At 36.5% G+C, this 17,757-nt stretch overlaps 1 protein-coding gene across 12 annotated transcripts in view; it reads left to right on the forward strand.

The window, feature by feature from the left end:
• rap1gds1 (RAP1, GTP-GDP dissociation stimulator 1) overlaps positions 1 to 17,757 on the forward strand; it is a 52,691-nt gene that overhangs the window by 31,360 nt on the left and 3,574 nt on the right. For 5 of the 12 annotated variants that reach the window (XM_081353998.1, XM_081353993.1, XM_081353988.1 and 2 more), the window contains 8 exons: positions 4,972 to 5,115; positions 6,502 to 6,633; positions 6,720 to 6,854; positions 6,951 to 7,076; positions 8,880 to 8,909; positions 12,298 to 12,437; positions 15,108 to 15,234; positions 16,910 to 17,038. In XM_081353998.1, coding sequence (XP_081210124.1) covers positions 4,972 to 5,115; positions 6,502 to 6,633; positions 6,720 to 6,854; positions 6,951 to 7,076; positions 8,880 to 8,909; positions 12,298 to 12,437; positions 15,108 to 15,234; positions 16,910 to 17,038 — 963 coding nt within the window. The remainder of the gene's footprint in view (positions 1 to 4,971; positions 5,116 to 6,501; positions 6,634 to 6,719; positions 6,855 to 6,950; positions 7,077 to 8,879; positions 8,910 to 12,297; positions 12,438 to 15,107; positions 15,235 to 16,909; positions 17,039 to 17,757) is intronic. The other 7 variants (XM_081353990.1, XM_081353995.1, XM_081353996.1 and 4 more) reach the window with 2 other exon arrangements.

Raw genomic sequence — 17,757 nt, forward strand, 5'->3', positions numbered from 1 at the left:
CTTGTTTTCGCCACAGTATTTATTTGTAAAGCGGTGCCATTTATCTTTGTTTTGAAGGCGGACCAGTGTTTTTAAAGTGCCTCTATTATGCTTTTTCGTAGACTACCTTTCATGCAGTGTGTAATAAAGCTGTTTGTGAATGTAAAAGGTCTGCAAAGTTTTAAAGATCATAGTAGTGCACAACAAATAAAGTTGTTGTGTCCTAAAAGAAAGAATTGATTCTGAATCAGCAATTCCCAGTCTCACTTCTGTAACATCTACGGAGGTTTGTCGCTAATTTGCATAATGCCAGCCTATGTTCTTCATTGGTTGCCTGCGAACAACGTCTACTTTGCCCCTCAAACACTGTAGTTTTTTCTGAGACTGGAAGAGTTTGGTTCATGTTGTCGACATGTCGAGAAAATACTGTTTTCTGCGCTGCAAAAGCAAATCTACTTTACATACACTTTAAAGGATGAGGACTCGCGCTGGAATTGATATGAAAAATCGACGCCATCGTTACTGTTCGTATCACTGTGTATCAAGAGCTGAGGAAGATCCAGAGCTGAAATTCAGATAATGGTAATTCATGTAATTAGCATTTTGTTTCAGACACGCGCTGTAAGCGGTAGACCAATCACAACAGACTGAGCCATCTGACCAATCAGAGCAGAGTAGGCTCTCGGAAAGGAGGGGTTTAGAGAGACCGAATTCTTTATCGAGCCGTTTCAGACACTGAGAGAAAAGAGGTGATGCTGCAGTGTATATTATGAGAAAATTACAGTGTTTTTTGACCTTGGATGCATGTAAACCTATTGTAGGAGACTCCAAAACAAAATGAGGAACCTTTAAAATAGCATAATAGGGGCACTTTATTTCATAGTTGATATATTTCTGTTCCATAATTTCATTATGTGCATTAAAACAGCACAGGTTAAGCTTCCAAGTTTAGTCATGCTGCGTTTGCTTTCAGCATGAGTTGAGGGACAGTAGTTGTTGATCAAGCTTGAACATGGATATTGATGTTGGCACGTTTCCCGCGGTAGACCCACTGACCCAGTGACTGAGTGACTTCAGCAGCCTCAAAGGCTTTTCCTCCCAGCTGTGAGCATGTTGTGTTACTTATATAGAAAGTCATACTCTACCACCTGTTGTGGTTGGAAACAGGAAACTTTATGAAATGAATGCATGTGTTTGCAGCTGTGTTTTGTCTCAGAAATCTTGAGCGTGAGCCAACAAGATTTTGAGTTCAAATTTCACATTTAAAAATCACCAAATTTTACTCCTTTGCTTTTCTATTCTTTCTTTTATGTAAGCTGGAACATCAAAACCATCCAAGCTACAGAGAGTGGCATGCCTCATAATGCAATGCCTTGCTAATTTGATAATGAAAATCATTCGAAATGCATTTTCCAGGACTCTGGCTATTGCCTTCGGTTGAGTCGCGAGAGAGAAAGCTACAATTAAGCAGATGCGTGAGATTTCTCGGCTGCTTCGCTGTCTGGATAATAAGTGTTATCACTTGTCTTCTCTGCCGTTGCCACATCCATCGTTTCCTCAAAATAGGACTCTGGGGTCTGCTTAAAGCTGCGGTCTGGACTTGCTTATTTGAACGTAAATCCGCCCGCCACGGTCAGATGCTCTTTTTGTCTGTGAGCTCGTCTGAGGATTTGAAGTGACATTGAAATGTGCATCTGGAAGAAAGCTGTGTTTGGATGGTGAATCTTAATTGTTGAAGCGTGTGTTGGAGGGAAATACTGTAGTTATTGAGGTGTTATAAGTGTTTCTGTTTATGTATTTTTGATACGTTGCAAAAACGTAGTGCCTTTGTCTTGTTTTAGAGCTATAACTTAAAACAGATCCTTAAATCCTTAAAACAAAATTAATTTACCTTAGAAACAGAATTGCACACTAATTTCAGCCTTGTTTTCAGAGAATACATCTTGATGTTTTTATTTTATTTCATACACCATTGAAAATATTGTAGTTTCTTGTTTAAAACACAAACCTCAAGATGTTGTTAAATGTCTGCTTTATTTAATTGAGATGCTATTATAATTTTATATATATATATATATATATATATATATATATATATATATATATATATATATATATATATATATGTGTGTGTATATATGAGATTTTATATATATATATATATATATATATATATTAGTTAACTATACTAACTAAACTAATTTAGTTACTGATTCTCCTAAAACAAGTCTTATTGTTTTTTTGTGTTTTTTTTTGTTTTAAATCAAATAAAATGATGCAGATTAAGAAAGATATAATATGGTTTTATTCCATTTTCAGATTATTTCATTTGTTTTTAGCATAAACAAGCAAGCATTTATTTAACAACCCTTTTTGCTGGTTACTGTATGAAAGTGAAAATGTTGAATTCGAAAATGTTAACATTTAAAAAATGTTTAAATGAAAATGTTATTCTATATATTGTTTTAATATTTTTGTTATTTTATATTATTTTCTAATCTTAGGTATAACATATAGTTAGTTATTTTGAACTGTAAGAATTCATGACTGTTCACATAAAAGAATAGAGCGTATGAGCGAGAGAGAGAGAGCAGGTGTGGGAGATGGAAAGCCGACAGCATTGAGAGCATGTGTGAAAGCGGCGCTTTGGTTGTTAGCATTCTGTGCACAGCGCCGCTATCCCATACTGCCAGTCTCCAAGACAACGGCCTACTTAGAGCCACTACACAGCACTACAGGCCAAGCTCTGTGAGTCACGTGGACCGCAGCAAGAGTGTGTGTGTGATATAGAGGGGGAAAGGGTGAGCAGCGCTATACCTGAACAATGCAGGCGTTTCATAACCAGCCAAATGCGTAGTGAGACGCCCATATGTCTGCGAAACAGTCTGACCTCAGAAATCCATCCCTGCAAGATTTCCCCCCCGGCTTGTTGTGTCATTCGCTGATTGCATGAATCATCAATATTCGGTCAATTGGATTGTTATTCTGCATTTTTTGGAATGCAAAATACAATGAATTATATTTGTTTATATTTCAGAAATTGTGTCATGGTGTTACGTTCATTACATCACTGTGTCTGGTTTAGTATTTATGGGTCAGAGGATTATGTAATTCAGTCTATGTATTTGAAGGGGAAAACATGCATTTAAATGCACCAGAATTGGAGTCAGTATGAATCTGGGTCAGTTTATGGTCTGAGATAGTTGTCAACTGATATGCATTTTTTATTTTTTATTTCAGCGGCCATTGCCAATTTCTAGCCAAATGGTTGGCCAATAAAGTGCTGATATATAGATGATGCAATTTAATGATATATAAATAATATAATGTTATGATAATAAATAAGATCATCTGTACACAGAATTGCTAACAAAACAACTTTATTCAAACAAAATGTCATTTTTTTATTTTATTTGATAAAAACATTAAAAACTGACAAAGATTATCCTTAGACTGTTTTTAGACTGTGCAATGCTGATAATTATGTAATATAATTTCATAATGGAAAATAAGATTGGATGTACACTAAGTTCCTAAAATCAAACAATATTTTATATATATTTATATATAAAAACATTGAAAACTGACAGATAGACAAGGCTGCTGTTAAACTAATGTAAGGCTGATTTATACCACAAATAAGATCAGATGGACACTAAAGTGCTAAAATCAAACTAAATATTTTATTTTTATAAAAATGGAAAATCATTATACATATACAACTCTATATGTATATATATTAATTGCAACTTTTTTTCTCAGAATTTAGTTTATATATCACAATTCTGACTTTATAACTCACAATTTAGAGTTTACATCACAATTCTCAGAAAAAAAGTCAGAATTTCAATTTCTCAAAATTGTGAGAAATAAACTTGCAATTGCGTGAAAAAAGTCAGAAATATTTCTCAGCATTACGACTTTATCTCTCACAATTCAGACTTTATAATTTGCAATTGCGAGTTTGTCTTACCAGTGTTGCCAGCTTAGCGACTTTGCCGCTCGATTTAGCAACATTTCAGACCCTTTTAGCGACTTTTTACCAAAAAGGGCCAAGTGACAAATCCAGTGACTTTTTTGGTCAGAATTTTGAGATAAAAAGGTTATCTTTTAATTTTTTTATTTCATTTCTGTGGCAGAAACAAACTTCCATCTAAGGCTGTTATTAGACTTACAAATTAATACAAGAAGCCATCAGCCAATTTAGGTAAGCTCAATTTAAATTCAGCATTTTCTACTTAAGTTCATTATAATGTCAGACTGGTTCTTGGACCAACAGGTTTAGGTTTGGTATCTGGGTCTTGGAGTTTGGGTTTAGCCTGAATCTGAGGTTAGTTTTAGGTTGGGTCTTAAGGTGTGTGTGTGTGTGTGTGTGTGTGTGTGTGTGTGTGTGTGTGTGTGTGTGTGTGTGTGTGTGTGTGTGTGTGTGTGTGTTTGTTTATATTACATTGTGGGAACCAAATGGCCCCACAAGGATAGTAAAACCTGAGATCACCTCCATTGTGGGGACCAGCCAGCGGTCCCCATGAGGGAAATGGGTTAATAAACATACTAAATGATATTTTTTTGAAAATGTAAAAATGCAGAAAGTTTTCTGTGATGGGTAGGTGTAGGGGTAGGGTTAGTGTAAGGGGACAGAATATACAGTTTTTACTGTATAAAAACCATTATGTCTATGGAGAGTCCCCACAAAGATATGTGCGCCTGTTTGTGTGTGTGTGTGTGTGTGTGTGTGTGTGTGTGTGTGTGTGTGTGTGTGTGTGTGTGTGTGTGTGTGTGTGTGTGTGTGTGTGTGTGTGTGTGTGTGTGTGTGTGTGTGTGTGTGTGTGTGTGTGTGTGTGTGTGTGTGTGTGAGATATTGGTCTGTATCTGGTCTTGACTCTAACTCTGATGTGCATCAGGATTTTAATATGGGCTGTGAAATCCCTGTTAGACATGAAGGTGTTAATGAAGGTTGAGATGTTATAAGATCTGTCTCTTTCTCTCTCTCAGATGTGATCAAGCTTCAGTTGGTGGATGCTGGTTTGGTGGAGTGTCTTCTGGAGGTGGTGGCTCAGACGGTGGACAGCGACAGGGAGGAGGACGTGGCTCAGCTCAAGACGTCCTCGGACCTCATGGTCCTTCTGCTGTTGGGAGGTACAGGACCAACACTCTGGCAGCACTTAAATAACCCTTAAATAAACAGTTTGAGGTACATTACGTCATTTCTTCAGCTTGAATAAAGCAAGCAGGGCCTTATAAAACTTAATGACATGGTGTCAAGCTGTGACCTCATACTGTATGTATAATGAATGGAAATTTCCATTCCCAAGAACGTTTTATATAGTTTCCCAGCAGTTATATAAGCTTATTATTGGCTATATAGGGATCCACGTCCTTTTACTTAGTAAAGGTAAGGGTGAAGTGAGTCCTTTCTGGCAGATGTATTTTTCTCTTCATCAATATTAAACACTAGCTGAATAAGTTGTGGGGTATTAAAAATTACTTTCAATGAATGTATTGAAGACATTGAATTTTGATACCTTTTCCAACCTCACATTCAAAAGTTTGGGGTTGGTAAGATTTTTAAATGTTTCTTTTTAAATATTTTTTTTACAATTTAAAATATCTCTTTTCTATTTGAATATATTTTCAAATGTAATTTATTCCTGATGCAAAGCTGTATTTTCAGCATCATTACTCCAGTCTTCAGTGTCACATGATCCTTCAGAAATCATTCTAATATGCTGATTTGATGCTCAAGAAACTAGAAATGTTATTATCAATGTTTAAAACAGTTGTGCTGGTTAATATTTTGTGGAAAAAAAAGAACAAAAAGAGTCAAAATTCTATAATGAATAATAGAAATTTTAAAAGAACAGCATTTAGCTGAAATATAAATATTTTTTAACATTATAAAAGTCTTTACTGTAAATTTTTAGCAATTTAATGCATCCTTGCTGAATAAAAGTATTAATAAAAGAAAAAATATTACTGACCCCAACATTTTGAAGAGTAATGTATATTCTGTCATTACAAACATAATAATCATCCAGATTGTAAAGTGCGTTTCTCTCTCAGCTCTTCATTACAAAGAAGTCTGGAAGTTTTCTTGTTCACGTCCCATATCAGATTTATTAGCCATACTGCTATAAAAAGGAAACTAAAATAAGGTAAAAATGGGTTCAGAGATTTTTTGATAGAATTTCCTTTGTTAAATCAACTTTTCACACTCCATTTTCTCTAAACTGTCTGTTACAGGGCATTTAGTTGAAGAAACATGATTTCACTCAAAATTCAATTTTGGCAAAATGCTAATATGCATTTTCTTTTGAAGTGTGCCATAAGTTTACTTCACTTTCTCTTTAATAAAATGCAGATTATCTGTGATGTATTATCACAACCAGCCAAAACCTAATACTGGTTCATTGAATAGTTTAACCTAGTTGATCTCCATCTTAAAGGCGTTGTAATTTGTCTCATTCTCTCATGTTACTGTATATGTGTTGTGTTTGCAGTCATGTGTGATGTGTTTTCCTGTAGATGAATCGATGCAGAAGCTGTTTGAGGGTGGTAAAGGCAGTGTGTTTCAGAGGGTTCTCTCATGGGTGCCCTCCAACAACCACCAGCTCCAGCTAGCGGGAGCGCTAGCCATCGCTAACTTTGCCCGCAATGGTAAGACCTCAGGCTTACAAGAACTTGGAGGATCGTGTGGTCACTGTGTTCAGATTGTGAATACGTTTTTCTTTTTTTGTGTACAGATGGAAACTGCATCCACATGGTAGACACTGGTATTGTACAGAAGCTTCTTGAGCTGTTAGACAGACATGTTGAAGAGGGGAACGTCACGGTGCAGCACGCCGCCCTCAGCGCTCTGAGGAACCTGGCCATTCCGGGTCCGTCTGAAATTTCACTCAATCATTGAATGATTCACCAACCTCTGCATAAGTGTCTTAAAACTAAATCTGCATCATTTCCCCTGTCTTCCCCAGTGGTCAACAAGTCTAAGATGCTCTTGGCTGGTGTGTCGGATGTAGTGCTGAAGTTCCTTAAATCCGAGATGCCACCAGTCCAGTTCAAGCTCCTGGGAACATTACGGATGCTCATCGACACACAGGGTATTTATTAACCGACCACGATTCTGAAAACAAAACGTTTAAAAATATCTATAGATAGTCCCGCCCCAGAATCATGCCAGTGTTGCTGTGCTGGACTGGTTGTGATGCTCAAACAAAATTTGCATTAAAATGACACGCTTATCTATAATTTAGACTATATATAAACTTAAAAAAAAAAGTCATGAAATGATTAGTTGATTGATGTTTTCTTTTCTGTATTAACTACGATTTGCTGCTTGCTGTTGATGTTATATTAGGTAGTGGGGCATTTCCATTCTAAAGAGAATTTGATTGGACACAAATGTGGCCACGCCCATGAGTGCAGGATGTGTCATCAAGATTTTTGGTTTGTTTTTTTTCTGAAAGAGAAAAACTGCATTCTAATGTTTGTCCCTGTTGTTACTATGAATTTAAAACTTTTAAAAATAATTTTCATTAGCTGAAATAGAATATATTATTTATATTTATTTGTATTTATATAATTATTTTAAGATGGAGAAAACAAATTAGAAATGTTGCCTTTGCAACTAACTGAAAAAATAAATAAATTTGGTTGATTACTAAAACTAAAACTGAAATAAAAAATAAATTAAAGCTAAATAGAAATATAAAAAATAAGAAAATTGACAAAAGCACATAATAAAAAAAGACTAAAATAAAAACTAAAATCAAGATGCAAACAAAATATAAAATAAAATAAAAGCTCAAAATAAATACAATAGTGTGGCATATAAATGTTATATGTAGCATAGAAATAATTCTAAAATAACGATGTAATTGTAACTTCAAATGTCTGTTAAAAAGTTAGCATTTAGATGGCCTCAAGCTAACAGATATGAGCTAAAAGCCACAAAACACAATTCTTTATTCCATGGGTTTTTATTAGGGTTTCAAGCGCGTAGCGCTGAAACCCTATTGTTATTGTTAATTTTCCCATGATGCAGCATTCTCCATCTAAAACTGATCGGGCAGACCGAACCGTAAGTCATAGAGACTTGAAACTTTGAGGGCTGGTAGTACTCACACCTCCTACAACTTCACCAAAGACGCGCCCCGAACGGCCTGACGGGGGCGCTACTACAGCGGTCAAAAGTACGAAATGGCTCATAACTTAAAGTTATAACTCCTAACTCCTAACCGTTAGGCATAGGCTCAAGTGTCTTATATCGTTGAAATCCTTGGCTCAAGGCGGACGCATACATGCATTTGCTCGTCACCCTGGGAACATTTTCGGGTATTTTGGGTTTTTCCAATAACCTACTTTTGCAAACTAGTCCTAGGTTTTTGGCCAGACCGGAACCAAACCAGTGCAGCAAGATTCTCTGGAGTCTGATTGTCAATAGTTATCAAAAAAAATGTGGAAATTTCGGTTCACGGTCCCTAAGGGCCGCCAAAATGTTCAAAGTTGGCTAAATTGGCTATAGCTCGTGAACGGAACGAGATATTTTCACCAAACTCAGCACACCTATGTAAGAGCTCATTCTGTGGTCGCGTCAAAAAGGACACGGTGACTGGCCACTTGGTTAAAAAGGTGTCAAAATTATGTATTTCTATGGCAAATCCCATGAAATGGCTGAAAGCTGCCCTCTTCCTGCCTCATTTGCATACAACCTCACAAAATCGGGCGTGCACATGCGTCACGTGATCCTAAAGAAGCTTGGAAACTTTTATGGACGTCGGGCCATTGGTGGCGCTTTAACTGTCATAAAGGTGAAAAATGCTCTATATTATCCTATGCTTATTATTCCGTACCTACTTTTTGTATTTTTTTTTCTTCTACCAATTGTATTTCCTCATCCAAAGCAGTAGACAACTGCTTAATTGATGTTACAGGTAAATATGTTTTTTTTATCATCTGCATACATGACTGTCCATGCACACTTTAAAACAAGAGGAAGATCATTGGTCTTAAACAGCTTCCTTGAGGCACACCACATTGCAACTCTTTCACATCTGAATAACTTCCATTATAAAATACACATTGTCCCATTAGACAGTTAACTTTTAAACCAATGTACAGTATAAGTACATTTGTAACATTTCAGTTTATCCAGCAATAATTTATAATCCAGTACATCAAAAAAAGCTAAAATCTAACAATACTGTTCCTAATAAGTTATTGTCATTAATCTGTGCTATCTCAATATGCATGCTGAAAATTAGAGAGCAAATTATTCTCCTTAAAGAATAATTGAATTTGCTCACAAACTATCATTTTCAATACTTTTCTAAGAACTGGTAGCAAACTTATTGGTCGACTATTATAACCTTTAAAGCCCAGTGCTGCATTTTTCTGTAGATGAATAACCTTTGCATCTGTCCAAGCTAATCAATACTGATATTAAAGATGTGGCAAACTGGTTCTGCCAAACAACATTTCCTCTCTTAATTTATCAACTTTATTTATGAAAATATCATTAAAATAATTTCCAATTTCATATGGTTTAAAAATAGTTAAAAATGAGTCACCTGTATCAATAAAAGAAGGAATTTGACTTGATTTCCTATCCATTATTTCATTTTTTTTACAATTATATTTACATTCACTTATTTTGTAAAACATTCTTTTCTTTTTCCTATTAATTTTAGTTCTTAATTTGCAATATACGTCCCAATCCTTCTTGTTCCCAGTTCTGTTTGCTGTACCCTTTGCCACATCTCTCTCAAACATAATGTTTTTCAACTCATTACCAATCCATGGTGCCCTAACATTCACTGTACATGTTTTCATTGGTGCATGTTTGTCTTTCAAATGCTGACAATGCGTTATCAGGATGAACTTCCTTATAAACATCAATCCAACATACATTATGTACGTCTGTACGAAATGATTCTTGACTGAATCTCTAATATGATCTTTTATAAATTACGTTTGGTTTTCTAAGTGTTTACATGCTTGCTAAATAAAACATAATATCTTTTTACGCATGTGCTTAAAGGCCTTAAACAGCTTGAACCCCGATAAATGCTGCTTGCAGCTTTAATTAAAATTGATAATCTTCCAGATCACTGTATGCTTTACAGGTGTTTAGCTCAGTTAAAGACAGCATGTGTCATTTGATCTCAGGCTCAGGCTCGTCCCAGCTGCCGCCGCACAGCAGTTAGTCTCTGATATTAAGTGAGCAGAGGATCGATGGCACTCTGTCATTTAAAAACTATGGATCTGCAGACATGGGATCCGCCACGGATGAATTTGCATTGCCATTCAATGGCAGCAGTCCAGCCGTGTTAGCTCTCAGTGACAGCTTGGGTTTAAAATGAATATTCCTGGGTAAATAAACTTAAATACTGCTTAAGCTGTATCGACAGCGTCTGTGACTTGCTGTCAATTACCACAGGCTTGTCTCTCAGTTTGAAAAATCAAGTGAAAACCACAAACACCTTGAAGACAAGAGAAGAAATTTAAAATATCGAACAACCACAATGTTTAGAAAGTATAATAATGGGTAACATTTTACAATAAGGTTCGATTTGTTAACAGTTGTTGGTTAATGCAAGTATAATGAACTAACAGTGAACTGTATTTTTTAGCATTTATTAATATAGGCTAATTTATATCATTTTTCATTAGTAAATACATTCATTCATAATGCATTATTTTGTACAAAAAATATGAGTACATATTAGCCTTAATCAAGATTAAAAATATGAATATTTTGAATTCGTTTTTATTTGCATTATTTTAAGGTAAAATCATTTTGTGTGCTTTTGTCATTCTTTTTGTGTTTTTTAATATTTCTATTCAGTTTGTTTTAAAAAATGTTTTACTTCCCCTTACACTTATTTTATTTCTGTTAACTTTTCACCTAATATTTTTATTGTATTTCAGCTTTATTTAAATTACTAAAAAGCATTTTTTAATAGTCTTTGAGTTTTAATTAACAATAGCAAAACTGATCCAGCTAAGAAATAGTCACTTTACAGTTAATTCATAACCCCTTCATGTAAGAGCTTTAACAAAAATATGATTCTGTTCGGCTTCTGTTATACTGTATATGCGTTTCCTGCTCTTTTTGCTTTTTGACAAACTGAGGGGAATGAGTTTTCACAGACATGATTTATTATATTATATTTAACACCAGAATATGCCTTTAAGAGGATTGTGCCATAAAAGATCTACATCAGTATATCTTAGATGTTCAAATGTAGCTTCATAAAGTATTAAAGCCACAAAGTAGCTCTTCCTTTAATTTTTTTCCTGGAAAACCACAGTCCTTAAATCTTCTCTTAGGTTAACAACACCCAGTTTATAAGCACTTCCCATTACGAGTTTGTGAAGATGGTTGTCGAATGCTGTGTTTCCATTGACACATCATGGCCATACTCCAGGATGACAATGTCAAGATTCATCAGGCTCAAATTATGAAAGAATGGTTGGGAGGAGCATGAAGAATAATTTTCAGTTTTCATTTTCAAATTTTCAGAGTCCTGACCTTAAATTCATTGAAAGTCTTTGGGATGTGCTGGAGGAGACTTTACAGAGTGCTGGACTCTTGCATTGTCAATACAAGATCTAGACCAAAAATGTATGCATCTCTTGATGGAAATAACATCACATTTATTTCAATCAAGAGATGCATACATTTTTGGTTGCACTGCTGAGGTGCATCAGTTTCATCCTGTAAAATGTTTAAGAAATGAAAAGCTACACACTCCATCAATTAGGGTTAGAAGAACTGTTGCCAAACATGTACAGTAACATGCTAGAAACATTATAATCACTGTAATAATGATCCAATCATAGACTTGATAGACTTAAGCATTTGCCTATTTAAATCCAAACAGCGACTTTGTGTGTGTGTGTGTGTGTGTGTGTGTGTGTGTGTGTGTGAGTGTGTGTGTGTGTGTGTGTGTGTGTGTGTGTGTGTGTGTGTGTGTGTGTGTGTGTGTGTGTGTGTGTGTGTGTGTGTGTGTGTGTGTGTGTGTGTGTGTGTGTGTGTGTGTGTGTGTGTGTGTCTGTCTGTCTGTCTGTCTGTCTGTCTGTCTGTCTGTCTGTCTGTCTGTCTGTCTGTCTGTCTGTCTGTCTGTCTGTCTGTCTGTCTGTCTGTCTGTCTGTCTGTCTGTCTGTCTGTCTGTCTGTCTGTCTGTCTGTCTGTCTGTCTGTCTGTCTGTCTGTCTGTCTGTCTGTCTGTCTGTCTGTCTGTGTGTGGTGTGTGTTGCAACATGTGCTCCACTGTGGTTTGTGTTGGGTAGATTATGTTCAGTGCTGTGTGTGTTGCAGCTGATGCAGCAGAGCAACTGGGGACAAACCCAAAGCTGGTGAAGCGTCTGGTGGAGTGGTGTGAAGCGAAAGACCACGCCGGAGTGATGGGAGAGTCCAACCGCCTGCTGTCCGCTCTCATCCGACACAGCAAGTCAAAGGTCTCACACTCATGCACTTCATTCTCTCTCTCATTCCAGTAGCTATGTTTCCATCCACCTGTTTTTATGCACATTATGAGATATTGCATAAAAAATGCTGGATGGAAACACCAGGATGCAAATCAATTCTAAAATTGTGCATCAAAAACGTATGCTCTCAATTGAGGCGGATCATTTTTTAACATAATTTTTAAACTACGATTGAAACGCATTTACCAAACAAATCCCTCGATGCAAAACAAAAAAAACTCACGTGACTCAACAGTGGGTGTGATTGGATAACTGGACTAACAAGCGGACCAATCGCATTGCACTGCCTCTCAAATGATAGTTAGGTCGTTCTGAAATGCCTTAGTCTGTTATCAAAAAGATTTGGTTTAATTCCCTCCCAGTAGAGTCTCACATGATTGCGTTCCCAAACACCAGGCGTCCGAACGCAAAAGAACAGCATGTATTGCATTTCATCTGCACACTTTGAGGCACAAGTCATTTATGATGTACGAAAAACAGCCGCAGTGGCTTCCCCGATTGCAGCAACCCCCATTTTTAATTAGATATTTTGCACCAGTTTCCCATGAAGTGACGATTTTGAACACATGGGATGGAAATGGTGCTTTATTCGCCAATGTTTTATGCAATATTCCAAATATTTGAGCATAAGCATTACATTCGCAACTTTGGATGGAAACAGCTGGTGATGCTTTACTGATGTTGCAGCATTATGCCTAGACGTTAGGGCTGTTGGAACGAATTCCGAAATTCGAATATAATTCGAATATTAAAAAAATCAATACTATTCGAATGCTGAAGTTCCTATTCGAATATTGCTTTTTTATGTATACTTTTAAAAGAAAATGCAATCTTGCCTTTCTCGCCGCCTTGGCACACACATGTGAAAATTAAATGCTTTTGTTTCGTCTGATAAACAATAAAGTTTTTGAATCATAACACAATTGTGCACGTTATCCACGCTGTATCATCACAACTGTCAAAAGTCGCGGAGAGGAATGTCTCCACGGTAACGGAGATCAACAATTTGATTCTCAGTCCACACTACAACGTGAAAACGGCGTCTTCAAATATATACACTTTGGAGTGCGTTTTCATTAATAAAAACGCCGTCTCATTGCTGACGGAAGGCCAAAACGGAGAGGAAAATATACGTTATTTTTTTTATGACAACTTACAACCTGACAAGCTAGGCGATCTGTCCGAGGAACCGCCGCTAAAACAGGCAAGAATTACTTATGTTCTGCCTCTCCCTCTCTCCTCATCACGGGGCTCAACTGCTACCAGCTGTCCGCCAAAAGGCTATAACAGACAAACTGACGGTTTATCTGTGAAGATATGAGACCGATCAACATCACGCATTGGCGATCCATAAGACTGTGTAATGTCGTAAATATTAATAATAGGATGAATTTGAGCATTTAATATTCGAATATTATTCGAATATTAAATAAAATAAGGAATGGAATTCGAATAGTATTATAGAGGAAGATTGACAGCCCTACTAGACGTGCATCATCACACACCGTACCCTGAGCAGGCTTGACACGACTAAAGCCAGGTGCACACCGTACGATTTATAATAGTCACAGTCAGACTGTACGAACATGACAGCAGTCAAGACTCGTTAAAAACGGATGAAAAACAAGAGGACTCGTCCAGAGATGTACATCATCACTCCGTGTCACCATGTTCAGTGACTGTGAGACTGCATTTACATGCGAGATAGAAATGGGGGATAGCAAACTATAATAATCTCTAGATGAGTGGCAATCAAGTTTGTTAATGTTGTTTATATGTGGTGTTTTTAATATGCTAAGACAAACCATGTGCAAATTCATTAGTCAACACCATTGCTGAGTATTTTCTCCTTAAAACTGCAGTAAATCAAAGACACTCTCAAAAACGCGGTTTGAAATCGCCATTGTTCTCTATGTAACAAATATTTGGTAACCAATCACGTGCGGGGGGGGGGTTTAGCATATCATTAACTTTGCTGCAAAGCAGGGGAGTCTCAAAAGAGTTGTTGTTTCACTTCAGGTCCTATTGGTTTTTGATTCGACGGTTGTCGTAGGAGAAGTCACACTACAGGACTGCGCCTCAAAACTTATGACTCTGACAGAATTTCATCGAAAGTAATATTTGATCGCAATGGTCATTAATCGGCTGTCAGCGATCATGTCAAACTAGCAATTAAAGACTTCAAATTTTGGCCTATGATCAGAGGAATCTCTTCGGATTCACAATATTTGTTTCAGAAGGCCGAATCGTGGCCAAATTGGTTCAGTGTGAACCCGGCTTAGAGCAGCGAGCAGTAAATCCCATCTCTACCATGGAAATCTTTTGTTTTTAACCGGATATGACTGCGACAAGGAATGCACTGTAGTTTAGACTAAACATCTATTATGTCTGTGTATTAAACATCAAATATGTTCTTGATTGGTTCTGATTTTGTTGTTTCATGCAGCATTTTCACTTCTAGTGAGGGCGAAACATGTATTATCTGGGTCATTGAGTCATGGTGTTATGTGAGAAATGGTTCGGAAATTTCATTGGACTCACAACTTCGTGCATCAAAGGAAATGTGTTATTGCAGCCAATTTTCCCATCACGATTCATGTCCTCTGGAAGGTTCTGACTGCTTTTTTTCTTTCTGAATAGGATGTGGTCCGAACAGTCATTCAAGGTGAAGGTGTTAAGCACTTGATAACCATGGCGACGAGTGAACACATGATCATGCAGAATGAAGCGCTGGTGGCCTTGGGTCTCATAGCAGCACTAGATCTGGGTAAAAATCAAGGATTACTGTATGTTATATAAATCTGTAAAGAGACGCTGACACATCTGAATGTCCTCCGCAGGGTGAATTCAACTACACTGCAGTGTTATTTTAGCATTGTCTATATGCTATTGTAGTATTTATCAATTTATTTTTATAGTGTCAGTTTTATATTTTAGTTTAAGTTTAGTCTTTTTGTTATCCACTTTTAATTTTTATTGATTGGTATTTCTATTTACCTCGAATTTGTTGTTTACGTTTTATTCATTTTAGTACTTCAAATTTTTCAGTTGGTGTCTAAATGTGTTTTTTAAATTTAAGTTTTTCATCTAATATTAATATTAATATTTTCTTTCGGCTTATTTCAATTAACAAAAATGATTTAATAGTTTTAGTTCTAGTAAACAGTAACAACACTGGGTTACTTTTGTCTTGACAAAAGTAGCAAAAGAGTCCAAATTTACATAAATTCACCTTATTTGATCACATTCAGAGTTTTTGTAGCAATTTGGTGAGGTTGATAGTCTAATTAAAATTCTGAAATAGCTAAACTTACAAACTAACATACTTTTTATAATATTTAGAAAATGCTTTTTAATTAAAATTGTGTAAAGACATTTTATTTATATTGACCTTCCAAAACTAATTTCATGCATTTCAAGGGCTATATGTAAGAATTTTCATTGTCAATATGTGAACAACTTGTAACGAACCTTCCCCGATTTCCTAGGTTGTCTATGAAAGCCTGTAGTCTGATTCTCATGTGAAAGCCTCGGGACGTTTTTGCCGGGAAAATCAAAAGGAGTGACATTTATGTGCGCCCCGGAGAACCTTTCTTCTGTTCAATGACACATGAAGCGAATGCTTACACAATGTTCAGGATTATTCCGAAAGAGCTATTCTGTACTGTAATGTCGATGTGTCATGCAAAGAAAAGGGATTAATTCAAAATATAGTCTTACATAGCCAGATCTGTAGTCTATATAGTCTCAAATATACTTTATAATCTAACTATAATAACAGTGTAATTTTAATTGGCTGGGGCAAACATATCCACATCACTATGATCAGATGCTTTCTCACAGCTGACATTTTTTTTCTTTGTTAATTTTGTTATTGAGAGGAGATCGAGCAGCACATATTTACATACTCATCTAAACGTTGCTCTCAGCAGCGTGGACGCCGTTGGGATGTTTGCTAAGACCCTGTTTACACCTGGTATTAAGATGCGTTTTGGTCGATTGGATCACACTACGAAAGCAATCTGATCGAATTTTTTTCCACTACATCTGGAAGTGGTCGAAAGTGGACAAGCTCAAAACGCTTTAGACCTTGTTTACACCTGAATTTGGCATCGTCCACTTGTGATCCGATCAACCAAAACGCATCTTAATACCAGGTGTAAACAGGGCCCAACAGTATATCGCTGCAAAGGTATTTCCAACATTTGACTTCTAAGCGAAAAAGAATTGTACGTTACGTGAGCACGAGTGCGAGCACGAGCAATACGTTTCTGGCTGCAGTTCACTTAACGGCCACCGGTGTCGCTAATAACAAGGGTTTCTGAATACTACATATAGCCCCTTGAAGCCTTTAGTGAGATAAGGACATTCATTCAGGTATGTCCAAATGTTTTGTGCTGTTTAGAACTTTTAACTGAGTCACTTCACGGCTTTGATTTCAGACTGTGCAGAGAAGGACTTTGTCGACTCCAATCTGGTGCAGGTTCTACACAAACTACTGACAGAGGAGCACAGTGCACCAGAGATCAAATACAACTCCATGATTATCATCTGCTCCATCATGGGATCTGGTGAGTCAAGAGATCACAGAAACAAGTGACTCAACACGTTCACAAGTGTAGGAAGGATTGAACCAAAAGAAGCCTGAAACTACACTTAAACAGCATTATTATTGTTAACAAAAACTATTTGAAATCAAATAAATTATAAATATTAGATGGGAAAAATTTCAGAATTAGTTTCTAAGTTAGTTTAGTTTTGGGAAAAACAAATGTTGCCGTAGCAATTAGAAATAAGCTTACTTAATACATTTATTTAATAAATAACTATATTATGCATACGTTTAGCTAACTAACCCTAAACCAAACCCTAATACTAACACTATAGTAAGTTTATGCAGTGAATTATTATTACTCAGTACTTAAATGCTAAATTACATAGTTACAAAAACGCCATAGTCACAGAGTTGTACTGATCGACCGGCCAGGGACCGGAATTGGCCGGTTTTCTGAATGATCCATTTTGTTGCCAGTGACACAGGCAATAACGTCAGCTGTGCGTTCTCGTTCTCTTCTCTCCGACGGCGAAGTGACACACACCCGCCTCCTCTCACTCACTCGTCTCATTCGCTCCGGTTAAATATCGCTTGTATTGCGCATAAATTTACTAATTCTAATTTGAAATACTAATTCAGTTAAACACAGTCAGTTTTGGAACCTAATTAGTTGAGAAAGATAATGCAATTTGTGTAACAGTATATTGGATCCGTGCTTAAACCCTTAAAGTGACA

The sequence above is a fragment of the Scardinius erythrophthalmus genome, assembly GCF_964197995.2.
Source record: "Scardinius erythrophthalmus genome assembly, chromosome: 2".
NCBI lineage: Eukaryota > Metazoa > Chordata > Actinopteri > Cypriniformes > Leuciscidae > Scardinius > Scardinius erythrophthalmus.